Raw genomic sequence first — 19,134 nt, forward strand, 5'->3', positions numbered from 1 at the left:
AGTTGTTTAGTTGTTTTAAGTGCATGAAGAGCATCTTACATCATTTATTTTGACACAAACAGATAAGAAAAGCATCAAATGGCTGGTGGTTAAATTATTACCATTGGATTATCTTCTAATAATTACCGGAAGATCAATATTATCATTGCGTTCTGCCAAATACCCCCCCCCCTCGGAAGAACTGCTACTTCTTGACACTTCCTGCATGTCACTCTGAGGCCGTTTGAAACTGGAGAAGACCTCTTATGAAGAGTGTTGCCCCCCCCCAAGGTTTCCGTCCCCCATGCATAGTAAAAGAAGTGGTCAAATGTCACGGAACAGCGATTGGCCCTGTGCTGGCAAAGCAGCTGCATTTGTTTTTCCGTTAACTGCCCTGCCAAAGCACAGCTTTGACTCTGCAGCTTGACGCTCAGTGTGGTTTGGACGCTCCGGGCCTTTCATTCTTCAGCTTCGTTTGTTTTTGCTTTTCGCGGACACCCAGACACGAAGCAACCATGGATGCCATCAAGAAGAAGATGCAGATGCTCAAGCTCGACAAGGAGAATGGCATGGACAGAGCTGAGCAGGCCGAGTCAGACAAGAAAGCAGCTGAGGACAGAAGCAAACAGGTCGGCGTCCATGGAGCGCGCGCGCTCGCTTACGCCAGGCGCACGGTGCCATTGTGCGCATCGTGCGCCTGGAGCACAATAAGTGTGATTCTCGACTAACATATCTAGAATTAAACTGACTAAAAACTACTACTACTCGTATTATTTAATTTCTTTTAATTGAGGGCTGCATGAAGTTTCCAATCAAGTTTTACATTCATTATTATTTAAATGCAATGACTGTAAATAAACATTTTCTAATAGCCTAGAATAATTCCGTTTTTAGATGGCTGATATATGGTATATGATATATTTATTTATCATGCTTATAGCTTTGTTATCACACACTAAAGATGTGAATCTGATGTACGTTAGCAAATTTCTGCTCATTTCTTTGTGTCTAAGCTTGAGGATGACCTGGCAGCACTCCAGAAGAAGTTGAAATCAACTGAGGATGAGTTGGAGAAATACTCTGAAGCCCTGAAGGATGCCCAGGAGAAACTGGAGCTTGCTGAGAAGAAAGCCACAGATGTGAGTCCCGGCTGACATCGCCATAGGCTGGTGGAGAAGCCCCAGCATGGCTCCCATGATTTAATGGTGAAACCAGTAAACCCCTATAAACCGTCACACCCTCAGGGAACTAAATGAAATCAACTCCACAGATTTACTATAATATTATGCAATAAGAAAGTATGAAGGTCTATGGAATGTACAAGATGAAATATGGATAGGTATATTTAGCGCATGTGCTGTATGATGACAGCTTCCTGGCTTACCAGCACATTCCATAGCCATTTGAACAAATCTGAGAGCCGTGTAGAGTTTCATTTTATTTTACGAGCATATTTATCCTTGACAGATTTGTGGTTGTTCTTTTTTTTTCTTGCATGTTAAAATTACCAGTTTGTTACACCTTTATTACCTAAAATTAATTTCATCACAATTTGAAAAACACTACATACTCCGGCAACAACACCACGGTATTATTAATATAACATTAAATAACTGAAAATAAACTTAACTTGTTCTTCAAAATATCATTATTGATTGTCTATTGATTGTGATTTGTTAATTAATTGAAAAGAAAACTGAAATATAGCTACAAAGACATTTGCTCACAGCAGATAAGTTACATTAAAACTACAACTACATACACTGTATGTGTTGCAAAAAAATACAATATAGCGCTATAGGCTATAACTGACACACTATACACAAACAGTAAACACACAAATGTCTTGTTGAATCTCAAATGTTGAATAAAATTATTGCACTTGAAGCAAGAACATAAATGCGCAAGGGCTACTCAGGACAAACTAGGATAGTACAAGGCTCAACATCCAACTATCGGGTGGTACATGATTAATCTGAGGATTACCAAATTGGTCAATGATACTATCCCCCTCAATGTTAAAATAAATAAATAGATAAAAAATATTACATAAAACACAGACAAATTCATTTTAAATATAACTCATGACAGAGGTAATAATAATAAATAATAATAAATAATAATAAAAATAACAACAATAATCATCATAATAATAATAATAACAACAATAATCGCTCATTGGTCAGATTGTGTACACACGTGACTTGTGAATGAGCGTCGATGACGTTCCGTGCCTGGAGCTGTGATTCTGATTGGGTGAGCTCAATGTACCAGCAGGGGATGCACTCAAATCAGCCCCTTAAATTAAATAGTTGTGTAGCTGATAATAGGTACAAAAGAAAATCACCTGAAATAATTTATATATCAATCAAAACGCCCAAAATTCACATGTTGTTCATTTATTTTAAAGCGTTCGTTATTATTTGCGTACAGACTCGGTACTTCCGGGATTGATGGCACGTCCCAATCCCCATCAGCAGTTGATTAAGGGCGGTGTGGGCAGGGATCAAACGCGACGCATCTTCAGCTGCGTGGAGGAGGCCCCGCACAGCGCAGAGGAAACATAGCTTAGCTGACAAACAAAAAGAAATAGATTTAAAAAAAAATGGCCGTTAGCTCCCTGGAAGCTGTGAAGAAGAAAATCAAGTCGCTGCAGGAGCAGGCCGACACGGCGGAGAACCAGGCGGCGCTACTACAGCAGGATCTGAAACGGGAGCGACGGGCGAAGGAAACAGTAAGCCGCTAATAATCTAATGCAATTAGTCCTCGGTCCGTAAATCTGGTCAAAAAAGCTTGGCTTCGAGGCCCAGATAGGGACGCGGTTTACCCGCCAATGCGGGCAAGGTAGCAGACAACGACCAGGCATCTCCGAGGAGAGGGAGGTCGGCGTGGCCGGAGAGGAGTCAGACCCCGCCCGAACAAAAGTGACTAACCCAAAATGTTACTAGTTAGCTTGGGATGGGTTTGGGTAGTTTAGCATCTCAAGGTGTACAAACACACCTGCTTCGATGACACGGCTGCGGTGTTGTGCTCCCCCAGGCTGAGGGGGATGTCGCGTCCCTGAACAGGCGCATCCAGCTGGTTGAGGAAGAGTTGGACCGGGCTCAGGAGCGTCTGGCCACGGCTCTGACCAAGCTGGAGGAGGCTGAGAAGGCTGCGGATGAGAGTGAGAGGTGGGTGCATCTGAGCAAAGCAATCCATCTATAACCACCCTTACCTTTCTTAATGAGAAAAGCCACGGTTGCACTTCCTTAATGTACGGACCTCACATTTTGTGACATTTTTTTAATTGTTCATGATATTTGTTTCTCTAAGAATGATGGAATTCCAACAGCATATTGAGATCTGAGAGAATCTATTCCTCAATTGTTCCGCATGCCGTCACTTTGAGTCGCGCGTGTTTGACAGAAAGTCAAAGACCACACCTGATGGCTGCCGGTGCCGCTTCTGCCAATGATGGCTGGACGTCATATTGATCAAAATACTTTTCTCAAGTGATTTGTTGCTTAATAGTATGATTGAAATAGTTATTGTAGTTGGGCTCATTTCTCACATGCAAGTTTCTTTACGAGCGCAGTGTAGCTCCGGATCAATATTGAAACTGGACGCCATAAATGTTCGCTAATGTAGTTCAGCGTTCGCATTATGACATGCGAGGACATTCGCTCTGTGTCTGTCCATACGTGGCTGGCCATCCACAGTGTATCCAGACATGCTGTTTAGACAGTAATCTAATGAATGTGAACGTTTATAGTTTTGCTCCATGAGAATGGGGGAATCTACTGGTCTAATCTCCATCCATCCATCTTCATCCGCTTATCTGGGGCCGGGTCGCGGGGGCAGCAGCCTATCTCTGAGGGAGAGCCCAGCCACCCCGCTTGTACCCGCGGCTGAATCTCAATCTGTCTAAAGGGAATTGCAGGGGGGGCATTTAACATTGCATTTGGGCCTGTAGTGCTGATGACTGTCCTGTCATACTCCCCCCCCCCCCAGGGGCATGAAGGTCATTGAGAACAGGGCGATGAAGGATGAGGAGAAGATGGAGCTGCAGGAGGTCCAGTTGAAAGAGGCCAAACACATTGCAGAGGAGGCCGATCGCAAATATGAGGAGGCAGGTTTCTGATTCTGTCGTGCCCCTGAGCGAGGTGTAGCGTCTCCTGCGCTGAACCGCTGAGGTCATTGTTGTCCTCGGAGGTCAAGCTTACCTGGTGGCTCAACGTTTGCGTGTCGCGTCTCCAGGTGGCTCGTAAGCTGGTGATCATTGAGAGTGACTTGGAACGTACAGAAGAGCGTGCGGAGCTTTCTGAAGGGTAAAAACTCATCTCCCTTTCTCTATTCGAGTCACTTCAGATGGATTTTTATTATGTATTTTTTATTTTTTTTGGCTCTTGGGCATCTTTCTACACTTTCAACCAAACTGTTTAATTGTATAGCAAATGCTCCGAGCTTGAAGAGGAGCTGAAAACCGTGCAGAACAACCTGAAGTCTCTGGAGGCCCAAGCAGAGAAGGTAATATCACACCACAAATATTCAAATGTTGATGTTTAGCATTGTTTCAACTGTATTGTACTTTCTTTGTATATTTACTGAACTCTGGCCTTTTGTGTTCAACCACAGTATTCACAGAAGGAGGACAAGTATGAGGAGGAGATCAAGGTTCTCACCGACAGGCTGAAGGAGGTGGGCTCAATAAAAGTTTAGCATAAACCGCTAGCAAGTCGTTTAGTGGCTCGGACATCAACCGACTTGCCACAGAGAGAGCGCGTTCGTGATTGTTCTTCCCACAATTCACTCTGAGACCAGTTTTCCCAGTTGATTGATGTTATCTGGCTTCTTTAACGGTTTGACCTTGAATTTTGATTCATACTTTACGTATGACCAGTTAGCAACGTAAGCTTTTTAACATGACTCTAATGCTTCACTGTGCGCCTCCGCTCAGGCTGAGACCCGTGCCGAGTTTGCTGAGAGATCTGTCGCCAAGCTGGAGAAGAGCATCGATGACCTGGAGGGTATGGATCTTTCCCACCTGACTTTTTTTTTTAGACACTTGTAAATGTTTAGAGTAAGTACACACTCTCCGGTACAAGGCACTTGATATTCTGCAAAACGGCACAAAAATAGGTTCTATGTAATCTGCCGTCGGAAGGTGAACACTTGGCCGTTTAAAAAAAGAAAACGTTGGCGCGTTGTCGGAGGAAATTAAGTAGATTCCAGTGGCGTAATCTGTATCATCATTTGTCTATTGGCGGGGGTGGAAACCATGCGGTGATCCTCAGAGCCCGGTGTGACATTTCTGGCCACGGTGTTGTTCAAGGGCAGCTCGGTACCGAGCCCTCCTCCCACTGTCGTGGAACATCTGAGACGGTCTCTCTGTGACTCCTCGGGAATGTGACACATCAGCTGCCGCTCCTCGTGCACTCCCTATTCTTGTCCTGCCTTTTATTTCAGTTTCTCTATTTGCATTTTCTTTTAGACTTCTGTTCTCTGACTATTTTTCTGTTGTCCTCTTTATTTTATTCCAAATCCTTCATCTACCGCCTCATTTTAATTACCACACGATAGACGAGCTGTATGCCCAGAAACTGAAGTACAAGGCCATCAGCGAGGAGCTGGACCACGCCCTCAACGACATGACTTCCATGTAATTCGCCATTTGCTTGTTTCTGCTCTGTGCCTTAGATCTCAATGCCCCTAAGGCTGTTAACATGCACTGGGTGGTTCTCCACTGTCTGTCTGACAAGTGAGTGCGTGTGTGTGTGTGTGTGTGTGTGTGTGTGTGTGCATGTGTGCGCACTAAACGGATTAATTTTTGGCTAGTTTCTCTTGCTAAATTTCTTCAACCTTTTCACATGGATAGCTACTAACTGTATTTAGCAGCAGTATTAGGCCTTCAGCCATATTTCTTAAGTTTCCTTCTCACTTTTGGGCTCGGTGCAGGATCCTCCTACTTTTGGTTTTGCATGTTATCATTTATTCGTCCATTTTCATTCTTTTCTCTCTTTCTCACAGCTAAATCTTTACATCCCTCCGCTCAGAAGCTGGTTGAGCGTCGTCATCCCTCTCCTGTGCAGCGCAGCCTAACTTTCAGCCTCCTCTGTCTTGTTTCTTTTACCTCTGCACATTGGGCTGTTGCTGCCACCATCCATTTGTTCATCATTCATACAGACTTAATGCTTTCTGTAAAATAAACACTCTTCCATCTATGCAAGCTCCTTTCCGTCTCCTTCCACATTTCTTCATTTTCATTTGTCACCTCTTTTTGATTTGTCTTCTATGTGTTCCATCTTTTTTTTTATTTTTATTAGTAGCTTTTGAATAAACTGAAGCTCCTCACGTTCACCGTTCCCTTTTCTATGCGAGAAGCCTGTCCCTTGGTATAATGGCCATATTAAGATGTTGATTCTATTATAAAATATTAGTTTGTTGACTAACACATTTTGGTTGAATTAGAATAATGGGGTAACGATTTGATAAAATGAGCCTCCAGCCACCAATAGCTGCTGAATCTGAAAGTCATTTTGTCCTCCATCACGCGCATAAAACAAAAACACTGTTCTGATGCGAACAAATGTGCCAAATAAGCAACTAGAAAAAACTGAGTTCTGGGGAGCACCAATCAACACTTTCGATGCAACCTCCTTCTGGTGATTACCTTTACAGCACTAACTGTCTGTCTTACTAACCAGCCTTCTTTTTCTCCCTATTCTCTTGCCTGCCTTCTGACTGTCCAGACCATCTATACAAGCAGCTTGAGAAAAACCGTCTTCTGACCAATGAACTGAGAGTAGCTTTAAACGATGCTTAAACTGGAACAACCTCACACACGTTCGTTCTCCTATGTCCAGAGATATTGCCTAATGCTATGATAGAGTATAGACTGTTTCTGCGACACAAACGCAATCCAAGTAATGCTTTAAACAGTTTTTATTATTATTATTTATTTACATTATGCATGCTTAATCTGCAGTTTCACGTAGCTCAGGTTACAGAATCTTGTGGAATTAATTTAATGCATTGTCCTCAGTTATCGACAGGGCTGTATAAAATTGAAAGCGGCATGGTGCTGTTCATGGAATAAAGGCTGGTAGTGGTGCTAAAACCTGGGGAAGGTTCATAAGGTGTGAGGGAATCAGTCCCAAAGTCGCCCTCCTGTATGACAGCAAACATTAGTCAAGTTTAAATTGAAAGTCGCAGCATTCCGGGTGTTTAAACTGTACCAACGACAAAGTTGTGCATTATTTCTCTTTTACTATATATCCTCCTGAGACCCAGCCAGTTAGCATGTCCTCTGTAGTGGACATTTGTCCATTGCAGATGATGTGCTAACCCAAAGCTGGCTCCCAGGAGGATATAGACATTTTGCAGTCAGAGCTGGTTATCTGCAGCAACTCTGTATTTGACCTTTTTGTGGCATTGCGTTGGCTATGCTATTCCCTGTGATCCTGGGAGCTGCATTGTGGAAATGACCACCAATGCAAATTGATCTCAGGGGAGGGTACCAGAATAACTTTCTACCTCGGTTATCCTCTGACTTTGACCACAAAGAAAGTGTAGCCCAGAATGGGGGGAATTGGGGCTCCTTTCTGGAGCCACATGAGGCAGTAGAGCTCACCAGTAAGCGTTGATTGCTGGGCCTTGACCCATCGTGCTTGTAAAGAACTAAGTAGAACTGCCACCCTATGAGGCCCACCAGCTGCGGTGATGGACACTAGGTTTGCACACATGATGCTCTTGAATAGTGGAGGGTACCCAGATATGCCGACTCCTGGTCGAAGGGTTGGAGAAATGCCATTTTTGGAGGTGAGATTTTACCGATTAGGTGTAGTATGGCTCGCCTCTGCCTAGAACGCTGGTTCTGAAACCAAACTCCCAACGAAGGATTTAATTTAGTCTGTGGTCTTGTTCGCAAACGACACGGACAGGCACTTTGAAGAGTTCATGAATGTTCACAGGAAGCTCAGAATGGAGCCACTGTTCTGTTTGTCCAAAAGGGTCATTTGAGATTGTTCAGCCATCTGATTAGATCACCTCTTGAGGGGCCTCCAAAGGGGTTTCCCTGTCATGTCCAACTGGGAAACAGTTAGAAACACCACTGAATCCCTCCAGGAGGTTCAGGAAACTCTTGTTGGTGAGAGGAATGTCTTAGAAATATCACAGCCAAGACAAACAAAAATTATTAGATTTCCGTAAAATATATTTTAATTTTAGTTTAATGGGATGTTTAGCGGTGAATTCTGCCGGAGGCAGATTGTTCCTGGTGAATTGTAGTTATAAAGGTGGAGATATTTCCACAGAAGTCCCTCGGTTTGTCTTCAATCAGTGCTCATTTGTTTTGAGGTAACCATTACCAAATCAATGCATGGCAAAGAGCAATTTATTGTCCTCAACTCACTCTAGAATACAGCCTTGTCTATAGCATGAGGATAATATTTAAAGGATATTTCTCACAGCATTGTAATTGACTAAATGTAAGAAATGCTTGTCACACGTGTAAGGTTCAGAACAATAGCCACCATATGTACAGCACTGCTATGGGTGAGTTCTGTCCATATAATCCCCCCTCCCCGTTTTGACTAATCCAATGCTGTATTAACAGATAAACTCTCACTTTCTAAAGAAGAATCCCGTGGTGCACACCTGAAGCTGGAGCAGACGCTAATGGAGATGTGTAATATCTGAGCCAGCTGTCTGGCACTCGCATTGTCATGCTGAAAGGATGAGCTCTATGAAAGTAACACAAAATGGCTTTGGTGAGCTACGGTTAAACTGTTTCTGTTCCACACTGTAATCAAAGGTCAGTTAAGATTCACTATATTGTCAATAAGTTTACATGCATATGTTGGGACCATTTGCACTTTGGTAGGGAAGAAGACCGCACACAATCGTCATGATCAAAGCCATAAATTAAGCCAAGGCTGTACGAAAGGGGCTTTTATTATGTGCACTTATGTAAAGGACGGAATTCTTAACCCAGTTGCTTGAAAGCATAGTCTTCTGCTAAATGAAAGAAATGTTTGCACACCGTCTCACTTTTCTGTTCATTGTGTCTCTCCCATTTTATTGTGGAAATGTAATGATCATTAATAAATGGCTGGATAAATTAAAATATACTTCTGGTGTTATTGGATGTTTTTCTGGTTGATTGTGTGACGAGACCACATCACTTATAACTGAATTTAAGCCGTGTAAAATATCTGTTTACATTGGAAAGGCAATATGTATTTAAAAGCACAACAGGATATGCTGATGAGATGAACATTAGCTATGTAATATCAACTTTCCCTTAAATATATGTACTGTTGTGAAATGTGAATTTAGTGCGCAAGAACCTCTAGAAGACTGTTTAAATGTATCAAGCAGAGATTAAAGACTTGTATTTTTTTCGTTTGTTATGATGTACTATGTACTTCTGTCATGTATTGTCTGAGGGGGCATTCACTTCTAGGGACCAGGGTATGATTTTTCAAGAGCATTTTGTTAACAAAATGAGAGAAAATTGGCAGTAATGTGACTGGAAAAATTAAATTGTATCTTTACTGGTCCAAACATTCCTGATTCAATATACTGTATAACTATAATGGCTCTCAGAGCACACATCCAGGCCCAACTTTCTTCAATCTTCGTCTGGTCACAAGGGAGCAGCAAGTCCTCCTCGCCGCACGGGGGCAGCGCGGTTTCTTCGTGTGACGCAACAGAAGCAGTGCCGAGGTGAAAGTTCGTAGCTGGGGCTGTGCAGGGAAACCCACGACTGGAGAGGGAAATATGTGTGAAAATCAAGATTTTAACCTTGCATTAGTAGATAGTAAGGCTGAATATGTACTCAGCAATGTCGCCGAGGTGGTTGAGCGGATGTTGATGTTCGTGCCAACGAAGTCGCTTCTCCGTATCTCAAGGTAACGGGATGTGGGCTTTTTTTTTTTGCGTGAGCAATAAGTTTAGCTAGCGTTAAAGGCTGCCGAATGAACGTGAGATATATATATGAAAATATTAACTTAAGTGCTGCAGCTGGATTTGTATTAAAAAGTCACTGCTCCGGTTGTACAACTAATTGTTTTCGTTACACAGACATTTTAAAGCTAGCTAACTTCCCTGCCAAGTTTCTGCCAAGCTAGCACAGCTGGAATGTATTTGTGGTTCTTTCCCCCCCCCCAGTGTGTGCAGGCTATGGAGAAACTGTGCGCGTAGAGTGCTGAGAACGCAGCAGCAGCTGGCGTTTGTGTCCGCCTCTGGACCGTCCAACAGAGAAGTCCATGCGCTCTACAGCAGCCTGCCCGAAGAGGTCGAGGTAAATCATCCCATCCACGCGCAGCGAACAGTAACAGCAAGGTGTCGTCACAACGAGTACAAATGGGTCATTCCGATAATTTGGTACCTTCTCAGAATTGTGACTTTATTTTTTTTAAAAAAGGTTCAACTTTGCAATAATGTTTTCAGAAAGTCACTGGTTGCTTGATGATGTGTTTTGAAGTGGCTTTCAACGTATGGAATATTGTTACATCATGTTCTGTTTCCAGAAAGCACTTGAAAGAAAGCATCAAACAAATGTTTAAATTGTATTTTAACACCTGTACTTTGATTCTGATCATTTTCAGAAAGTGTTTCTCCTGCCCAAAACGGTTCTGGCCATGGTTGACTTTGAATCTTTCAATGGACATACTTATTGGTGCAGACAGAGTAAAGGTTTGTATTGAGTAATAGAGTATAATGCTGTATTATATTGTGTTAGGTTGACAGAAATACCCAATAAGTGTACATCTATGAACAGAAACGTTTCAAAATGTGCGTTTCACTCATGGTTTATATCAAACGTGTGATTGAATCCGTATAAGGGAAGAATGATCAGTTAATTCTTATCTGTGAATGCAGAAATATACCAACAATACAAATACTATTAGGTGGACCAACAGAATATATTTACTTTTAATACATTACATATATTTAAAATCCATTTGGTAGTGAGCAAGTCGTGACATTATTACACGCGCATGTATACATAAAAAAACAAAACCATACACTGCAAATGTAAGATGCTATCAGTTTTTAACTCTTTCAGTGCCAGCCATTTTCAGATCAGCTATATGCTGAGTGCCCCAGTTTTCGCCCATGTTGCCCGATTTTCCAATCCGCACAGAATATTCCGTACTATGACCAAGCAGACGCCAAACATATCACACGAAAGATCAAAGTCCTACCACCTAGTGTGTTCCTACCATTTTCTGCTCCGGAGTTATTGGCTGTTGAAGAGATGCAGATTTCAATGTCAGGGTTGGCAGTGAATGTCTGTGTTATAAAAAAAACCCGTCTTTAGACGTTATTGACACTGAAAGAGTTAACAGGCATTTTTCATAGATTAAATACAAAGTGACTGAGTGTGAAGTTTATTTCACCAATCATAGATGAATTTAAATATTCGTTTGCTGAGAAAGATGTGTTTTTTAAATTCCACTAATATATGCTTAATCTTCTAATAAATTAATGATAAATGAAATGTGACCTTTGATTTTGACACTTTGTTTCTGAAGCAAAAAAGAGTCGCCACAGTCTGGACACAGTTGACGAACTGAAACTGCTCTTCCCTAAAGGCTGCAGCATCGTGGGCATCGCCACACCAGGCATAGTCTGTAAGTGTTCCTCTGAAAAATCAGGTCGCAAACGAGTTTTAACAGAAGAATGCAGACGAGGCTTAATGAGCTTTGTCACATACAAATGACAATCACCCGGTTCTCTGTATAATATCATACTGGTGACGTTAGGGAGCTCGTGATGGACTACTGAGGTTGTACGCTATAAAACAAATGTGTTCGGGTTAGGCCAATTTGATTCTGATTAAACGAGAACAAGTCACGAATTTCAAAGTATCATCTTAAACCGCAGCACAGATGAGCTATAGATTCTACGCAATCAGTGGATGTCGCAGTGAAGCTAAATGTTAACGTTTGGATGTTCTCATTGTTTTATTCTGTTTGCATTAGGAAATTCTGCCTTTCAAGCGTAGTAATTATTGAGGTATGGCCAAAGATGTGTTGTATTACGGTCACAGTAACCTTTTACCCGCAGCTTCTCATGAGTTCATCCTCGAGCTTGAGCAGACATTTGTGCGGGATGTAATGAAATTCTCGCCAGCCGTTCCTGAGCTACAGTGTTCCCGCCGCGACTGTCATCGACGGATGGGCCAAAAGAAAAAGAAAAAGAATACTAACCAGGTGTCTGGGGTGTATCTGAGAGGAATAATTCACCTTTCAGCAGCGGGGGCTATGTATTAATCCTCCCTGCTGCTGCTTGGCTGCTGGCACCTTTTCGCCGCTCCCTCTGATGGATGGCCTCGTCCGCCTGGCGCCGCGCTCCCCGTTCCTCCGTATAATCACAACCCTGCTGAGAAGCGACTCTCAATCAGCCGTGTTCCCTCTGCAACATGACGGCTTATCAGGCTTCCGTCGTTCGTCAGGTTTATTGGCAGCCTCGGCTGTTTGCGATAACGCTCATTTTGTGATATTGCCGTGGAGGGTCACCCAGGGGTCGCCTTGGATCCTCTAATTCAAATGAATGAAATATTTGATTGGATTAGTTCAGATCGCTAGATCTGCCACGCAGTGTAGATTACAACAAATCATTTACGCATGTCGACAATGGGTCTGCGCAGTATTAAAAAGATGAGCTGTGATACCGGTAGATGTAATATTTCTGTTTAACGCGCTGTGAATGCATTAGATAATGTTTTTCTGTAACGCACATGTTCAGGGCTTAGCTTGGGAACAGCATCTGATTTAAATGAGCAGGTGGAGTCATGTTGGTCTATTTTATGGGGCTGCAAAAGGAAACGGGCAGTGAAATCAAGTGTGGCGTCTCTGACGTTCATTCGGTATCCTGGTTTCTCTGAGGATGTAGTTCTTGTTGTTGGGAAACTGCTGGTGTTTAATGTTAAAACATTCTGTTTTCTTATTGTTAAATTAATCCCTACCCAGTGAGAACCTCTCAGGGTGATCGGTGAGGCCTTTAATAAGTGCCTTCAGCTGCAGTTTATTTAATGGCCACTAGATGCTGACTCCAGGAAACTGCTTGTAGCAAATTAAAAAGAAGAATGTAATTATTATCACCCGATCTTCTACTTGTATAGAGAAGTCTATCGCCTGTGCTAGAGGTTCTGCTCCTCTGTGCAGTGACTCCCAGCGGCTCCTGCTCCGGCTGTCCTCAGGAGTACCAGGAAGGGGAGGCGGGCTTCGCAATCATGTTCCCCAATATTGAAGGAGTTCACATCAAGCCCTTTCATTTTTGCAAGAAGTCCATCTCTCCAACAGCCCTGAAAGAAGCAGGTGAGTGTCGGATCACGTGTTCAGCAGGTGCAGAACTTGGTCGCGTATTTATTTGTTGTCCTTTTTTCTCCAGGACTAGTTGACAACCCCGAGCTGCGCGTCGTCCTCCTGTTTGTTTATGAGGCATATAAATCTGGAGGAGCGCGCTTCCTCAGACAGATACTGGAGCCTCTGGCCGAAAGCAAAGCTCTCATCGCTGGAGGGATTGTAGAAAGTGTCTTCTCTCCTACCAGACACTGGTGAGTTAACCTCCTTCGCCGAAAGAATGATATTTTATTCAAAAAGGGATTTCCAGCAGATTCCTTAAGACTGAATATGATGAGGATTTTTCATTTCACTGCACAACAACTACTAAAGTCATTCTCCCATGATGTCTCATACTGTAGCTGTAGCCAGGGTGCATACGGTGTGGTGGGTCTGGCCCTCAGCGGTTCCAAGGTACAGGGGGCGTCGGTGCTCTTGGGCCAAGACATCAGCAACCCAAAGGCGGCCGAAGCCACCATTAGGCGGCTAAAAGCAGCCAAAATTCCAGAGAGGAACACCCTCGGGTTCATGTTTGCCTGCGTTGGGAGAGGCCAGAACTTCTACAACAACGTGCTGAATGTAGAGGCGGACGCCTTTCACAAGGTGTTCCCCAACACGCCGCTCTTCGGCCTGTTCGGGAACGGCGAGATCGGCTGCGACAGGATCATCAAAGACGACTACACCCTGCGTGGCACTGTCACAGACAGTCTGCAGCACGAGTACACCACAGTCATGACTCTGGTCCATCTCGGCTGATCGGCCGACCCACCGGGGCAGACAGGAAGTGGTGACGCAACCTCGTTGCTCCTGTTCGCTACAGTGTGTAAACCCACATTACAACTCAGATTGTTGCTGTAAACATCTCCGCTCCTAAAGCGGGAAAGGGATCCCTTTAATCATCAAGGTAATGGCGTCTTTCGGGGATTTTTATCTCTTGCCGGCTGTGTGTTTAAACACATTTAAACAGTAGTGCGATGCACAAGGTTTCAGAACGTACAGGACGGACGATCATCTCTTGCGGCGTTCAAATGAGATGGAACGGGTTTGTAAAACGTGCTTCTATTTCCATCGTATTTCACACATTTAAGGCATATCTTTCCTTCTGACACTGATTCCAACGTAGGTTTGCTTTGCAGGTGAGTAAATTATGTCTAGGTGTGAGTTCCACAGACTTGTGGTTGCTGACTCCGTGCAGGCGCCTTTTTATTCATGTGACAGGAGTGTTGTCCCGTTCTACATAACAAGGCCTCTACCTTGTTACATGGTTTACGTTAATCCTTTTATTATTTTGTTAATATTCTAATGTGATTAAATTTGCTAACAAATTAATAGCGTTTTGCAAGATATCTGTGAACCATTGTTTGATTACTCACCGGGAAAGAAATGTTACGGTCCCTCTTTTCCCAGCTGACAGACGGCTTTAACATTTACTTCACTCCTCTGCAGTTTAACGGGTATCAAACAGAGGCTGCTCCGTTTGGCTTCGTTGGTGACGGTACTAAGAAATCCCCATTTAACTTCACTTTGTTGTCATTTCTCTTTGGGAATGATCTAATTTAGGAACTAGTGACTGGAAATCTGGAAAATTGGATTTGGAGGTATAGTGATGATGGTGACCTTTGCAAAAATGAGCAATTAAGAAAGAAGTACTGTGTTGCGCATTTGTAAAACCGGCCTAATGTAGTTTATAGTAGACTATAACCTGTCAGAAGATGTTAATGCTTCCAGACCGCCTTGTCGTTGAATGAAGTCGTGCCGTTTCCTTCTGAGGAAAATTACCCAAATGACACGAAGGTGCAACTTGCAGTATATTCCTATTTGTTGTTGTTCAGTCTTTATTTACACGCTGCACTGATGATTGGTGCAAGAATGGATGTGTTCAAGAATAATAGTTTTACTTTACACGCACAAGTCCCTCTGTAGTGTTTGTTTGGAGAGAAAACTTTAAATGTATTTTAAGTTTTTCTGTTTGTGCGGCTCATTGTATAAAAGCTTGCTTGATGCACTTTTTCTGTCTGTGCCAAATCATATCTGTTCTCTTTTCCCTCAATAAATCGCAAGCATTCGGGAGGCGGAGAAGGTGCGTCCGTCGCTTTACTGCCACTTTTAAACCCGCGTCCTGTAGCTCCGGAACCCGGTGGGCGTTGCGCATCCTCCGACAGGCCCGCCACCGTTACCATTCAGCCTATAAGAGCTCCAGCAGCTCAGGCGCGTTTAAATAAAGCAGAGACGCCTGAAATTGATTGATGCGCGCTTTAACCATCGACGGGGCCAATTCCGATAAATGACAAACGGTTAAGCCAATCGCTGCAAAGACGCTTCACGTTCCCGCATAGTGTTCTTATTTCGGGTAACGCCACAGAGATGGACGTTACAACTATCAGCATCTGAGGCGAGAATCAAATTGGCCTCGATGGAGAACTGACAGAATCCCGGGCTCTCGCGCACGCGCTCGCACGCGCGGACAACATTTTTTTTTTTTTTTTAGACCTTCTATGTCGTGACCGGGGCGACGCAAATGTCACACGATTCATTGGCTGTCGGCTCCCGGCACCAACGCGTCGACGTTTTGATGGCGTTTGGGTGAAGCGCGGTGGATAGAGAGGGTCCGTCCGGCTCGCATCAGCACCTGGACAGCTCCTCTTCATCAGGGACCCCCGCTGAGGATCTGGAGCTGGATCTGGAGCAGCGCGCGCACAACGCTCGACGAGGAGGAGGCGGAGGAGGAAGAGGAAGAGGAAGATAGCTATATGAGTGATATTCAGCGCAGATATCGACCACTAAAAGTGCGAATATGATCTTTCCTCTCGACGATGTTCGTAACGTTTGATCTTCAGCACCTCTTCGGCTTTGCTCTGATCAAACGGGAGCGTCGGTGCTCGTCCAACGCCAAAGCGCTCAGGATAGCTGCAGCCGACACGCACGGCGCGCCTGCTGCTGCTTGACTGGCTGTCATTACGCAGAGGAAGACACTGCGATCAGCGGGAGGAACGAGTTACCCGTCAGCGCTAACCATCACCCGCAGGTAGGTGCGAATCAAGGATCTATGGCGCGAAGGGCTCCGGTCTGATGGGAATGCAACTCACTCACTTTCCTCTCTGGAATCCGATACCAGCCAATAAATCGCTTTGATCATATGATCAGTGGCGGAAAGTGAAACGGTAGATTTCTGCAGATGGTGCTGAATGTTTGAGCAAAACCTGCAGGGTTGGGTCTAAAAGTTTATATTTAGCTGCACATGTTATTTTGTGTTTGAAGTTATATCAGGGGCGGCGCTAGATGTAAAGCTCCACTGGGGCACCGCCCCCCCCCCCATCGTCCATCATGTCTTTTTTGCTATGCTTCCCTGTGCACGTATGAAATGCACAATAGCGACTATCTTTAGTCCAGCATGAGTAATTTAAATTAAATTTCATGATCTTCGTAATAGGGAGTCTTTGACTCTCACCCTTTCAGCTGTAGTTTGATCTTCACTGTAAGCATGTTGATTTATCCAGTATCGTCCAGTGGCAGATTGTCCTTGAGCCCTAAACATTTTAATGTGTGGATCCAGATCAGACTTTGATGCGTGGTAGATCCTATGGGAATGTCATCGTGTAATTTTTGGCCACAGACTATAAACATTATTCGTGGCTTTTGAAGCATAAATTGTGTAATTACCTTCATTACATAGTAAATCCTTTCAGAAAATTATGAATCACCACCTAAATCTCATGGATTGTTTTTTGGGCTGTGACCTTTCTCTCCAAAAAATTCGCCTCCATTCACAACTGAGTATTCCTGCTAATAAACAGGCAAAAAAAAAAAAGGCGTTGCTTTATTATCTCCTTGCTGGAAGTTCGTGTTTTCCCTGCGATGCACCTGCGAAGCATTAGGTGTGTATCCCACCGCTCGCCCATAAAAAAAAGGAAGTAAATACATGGATGGATGAATGGAAGTAATAAAACCCATTAAAAGTATTGTTTGTTCCTCAAAATAATAATGTACAAGTAAATTCACAAATTAAAAATATGTTATTAATAGAGGCAGACACTAGAGTTGAGACAATCACGTACACTTTGAATCCATATACAGTGGTTGAGGGTTTGTATGTGTGAATGCTCTGTGGTCTCAACCACATACCTCACGACCAAGTCCCATTTCAGATGGAAGCAAGTAATACCAAATAAAAAAAGACTGCTTACCAGGACTGCAATATCACTTTTAGGTCTTTACTCTTCTTTACTCTTCCAAACATGATTATATATATATATATATTATATCAAGATGTTCATTAATGGCCTATTTGTTCCAGGTTCAACATGAAAGCAACACTCACCTGTAGAAAAGGTGGACTTCAGCAGTAGAAAATCCAGAACTGAGTGCAAACTTTACGTCAAACTTCTCTCCATCACCGACCATCATGCCAAACACTGAGTAAGTATTGTTGAATGTCGTCTTTTCCCTCACTCCTCATCGTACCAACCAGTGTAATAAAGACATTAAAGCAAAAATATGTACTCAAATGACAGAAATAAAATTCCTGCAGTACAGTCATTGCTCACATTTCCTTGAATTCCCTCCTTTGCCTTTATTATTACTTTCCACAGCTTCTTTTTTTCTTGCTCCCAACCTTTTCTCTCAACCCTATCTCCCCTCAGCCATTTACTACTTCCCAGAAGTCTGTGCGATCCTTTCTACTATAATGGCCTTTATTCATTCAGACACTGTTAGGGTTGAAGTGTCTTTGCCCCGTGTCACTCTGAATGCTAAACACAGATGCACTCTGGGATGCGGAGAAACACCAGCACAATGCTGATGATAGAGCGTCCTGTCTGCAGGTCTGTCTCTGTGGTGCAGTATACAGTACACTGATTATTAATATGCATATAAATTAACACCCTCTGACTTCACTTATCTTTCCATTTTTAATCGGTGCTTTCCGAGTGTGTGAACAGCTGATGCATTACAGAGGGGTCATGCTGCAGCCTGAGTGTGTGTGTGTGTGTGTGTGTGTGTGTGTGTGTGTGTTTGTGTGTGTGAGGAGAAAGTAAGAGGTAAAAGAAGAACAGTGAAAATCATTATTCTCTGTTAACTTGTGATTCTGCTGGCATAACACGGCTGTCTAATTTGCCTCCTCTCAGCGAGCTGCATTAATTCTCTTTGGCTCGATGCGTAGCGCTAAGTCATCGTTCTGTTTGTGCTCTTTTATAAAAGAAGCGGTTCTACCTGTGGTTCCACTCAGAGCTCAGCCTGTCTCAGTAGCAGTGTTGTTCTGCCTCAACCATGCTGTGGTTTAAGTGGAATGTAATGCAAATCAGACAGCACATGTTTACTATTAACTCTTCAATATTCAACATACATGTAACAAACCGTGTTTGTTATACTATCAGCGTCATATGGGTTCATATTTACATCATAGAAATGTAAAAATACAAGCAGATAAACTTTGACAGATCAATCTTTACTTTAAGTGGTGGGAGAAGTGCTTATATAGCATGTACAATCCATATTATCAAATAATACTAAATACTGAAGGATCATTGGTCTCAGTCTGCACAATTATTATTAGATTGCTGCTGATGTTGCTTAATGTGTGTGAGCGACATTTTGACAAAGCCTTTTGTGAGCCGTCTGATTTTGGTGATTTGGTCACGGACTGCCTCACAGAAGGTACAAAATAAATCTGAGCAACCATAAGCAGATCTAAAAAGGTTTTAAAGCTCTGTAACACAAAAATATTTGCCTCTTTGAAAATACTGGACAATTTTCCTTTAATTTAAAGCTGAGCTGTGACTGTCCGGTTTGGGAACCACAACTTTATATTTGATAAGTTCATATT

General features: G+C 43.2%; 2 protein-coding genes across 7 annotated transcripts; both read left to right on the plus strand.

Annotated features, from left to right (window-relative positions):
• Positions 1-412: 412 nt before the first annotated feature.
• Positions 413-8,658, plus strand: tpma (alpha-tropomyosin). 6 transcript variants are annotated; one of them, XM_068739153.1, is made up of 10 exons: positions 420-608; positions 993-1,118; positions 3,019-3,152; positions 3,973-4,090; positions 4,219-4,289; positions 4,413-4,488; positions 4,597-4,659; positions 4,919-4,988; positions 5,542-5,620; positions 5,989-6,187. In XM_068739153.1, the coding sequence occupies exons 1-10, from the start codon at positions 495-497 to the stop codon at positions 5,990-5,992; spliced, it is 855 nt and encodes a 284-aa protein (XP_068595254.1). In that variant the 5' UTR covers positions 420-494; the 3' UTR covers positions 5,993-6,187. The 6 variants fall into 6 exon arrangements, with proteins under 6 accessions (XP_068595269.1, XP_068595262.1, XP_068595254.1 ...); XM_068739168.1 differs by lacking the exons at positions 5,542-5,620; positions 5,989-6,187 and adding an exon at positions 8,576-8,658 and having other exon boundaries at positions 413-608; XM_068739161.1 differs by lacking the exon at positions 5,989-6,187 and having other exon boundaries at positions 413-608; positions 5,542-5,624.
• Positions 8,659-9,741: 1,083 nt separating this feature from the next.
• On the plus strand, positions 9,742-14,333 carry fbxo22 (F-box protein 22). The gene is made up of 7 exons (XM_068741901.1): positions 9,742-9,872; positions 10,132-10,264; positions 10,572-10,659; positions 11,502-11,600; positions 13,137-13,289; positions 13,363-13,528; positions 13,676-14,333. Exons 1-7 carry the CDS (start codon positions 9,742-9,744, stop codon positions 14,067-14,069), a joined length of 1,164 nt encoding a protein of 387 aa, XP_068598002.1. The 3' UTR covers positions 14,070-14,333.
• Positions 14,334-19,134: the final 4,801 nt, after the last annotated feature.

This window comes from Brachionichthys hirsutus, chromosome 1 (assembly GCF_040956055.1).
Source record: "Brachionichthys hirsutus isolate HB-005 chromosome 1, CSIRO-AGI_Bhir_v1, whole genome shotgun sequence".
NCBI lineage: Eukaryota > Metazoa > Chordata > Actinopteri > Lophiiformes > Brachionichthyidae > Brachionichthys > Brachionichthys hirsutus.

Bases quoted from the DNA above. Each gene is read 5' to 3' on its own strand.
- fbxo22 (XM_068741901.1), top strand. From the start codon at position 9,742: ATGTGTGAAAATCAAGATTTTAACCTTGCATTAGTAGATAGTAAGGCT. The intron at 10,660-11,501 runs GTTTGTATTGAG...TTGTTTCTGAAG, and splicing joins TTGGTGCAGACAGAGTAAAG to CAAAAAAGAGTCGCCACAGT. The intron at 13,529-13,675 runs GTGAGTTAACCT...CTCATACTGTAG, and splicing joins TTCTCTCCTACCAGACACTG to CTGTAGCCAGGGTGCATACG.
- tpma (XM_068739168.1), top strand. From the start codon at position 495: ATGGATGCCATCAAGAAGAAGATGCAGATGCTCAAGCTCGACAAGGAG. The intron at 3,153-3,972 runs GTGGGTGCATCT...CCCCCCCCCCAG, and splicing joins GCTGCGGATGAGAGTGAGAG to GGGCATGAAGGTCATTGAGA. The intron at 4,989-8,575 runs GTATGGATCTTT...CTGTATTAACAG, and splicing joins GAGCATCGATGACCTGGAGG to ATAAACTCTCACTTTCTAAA.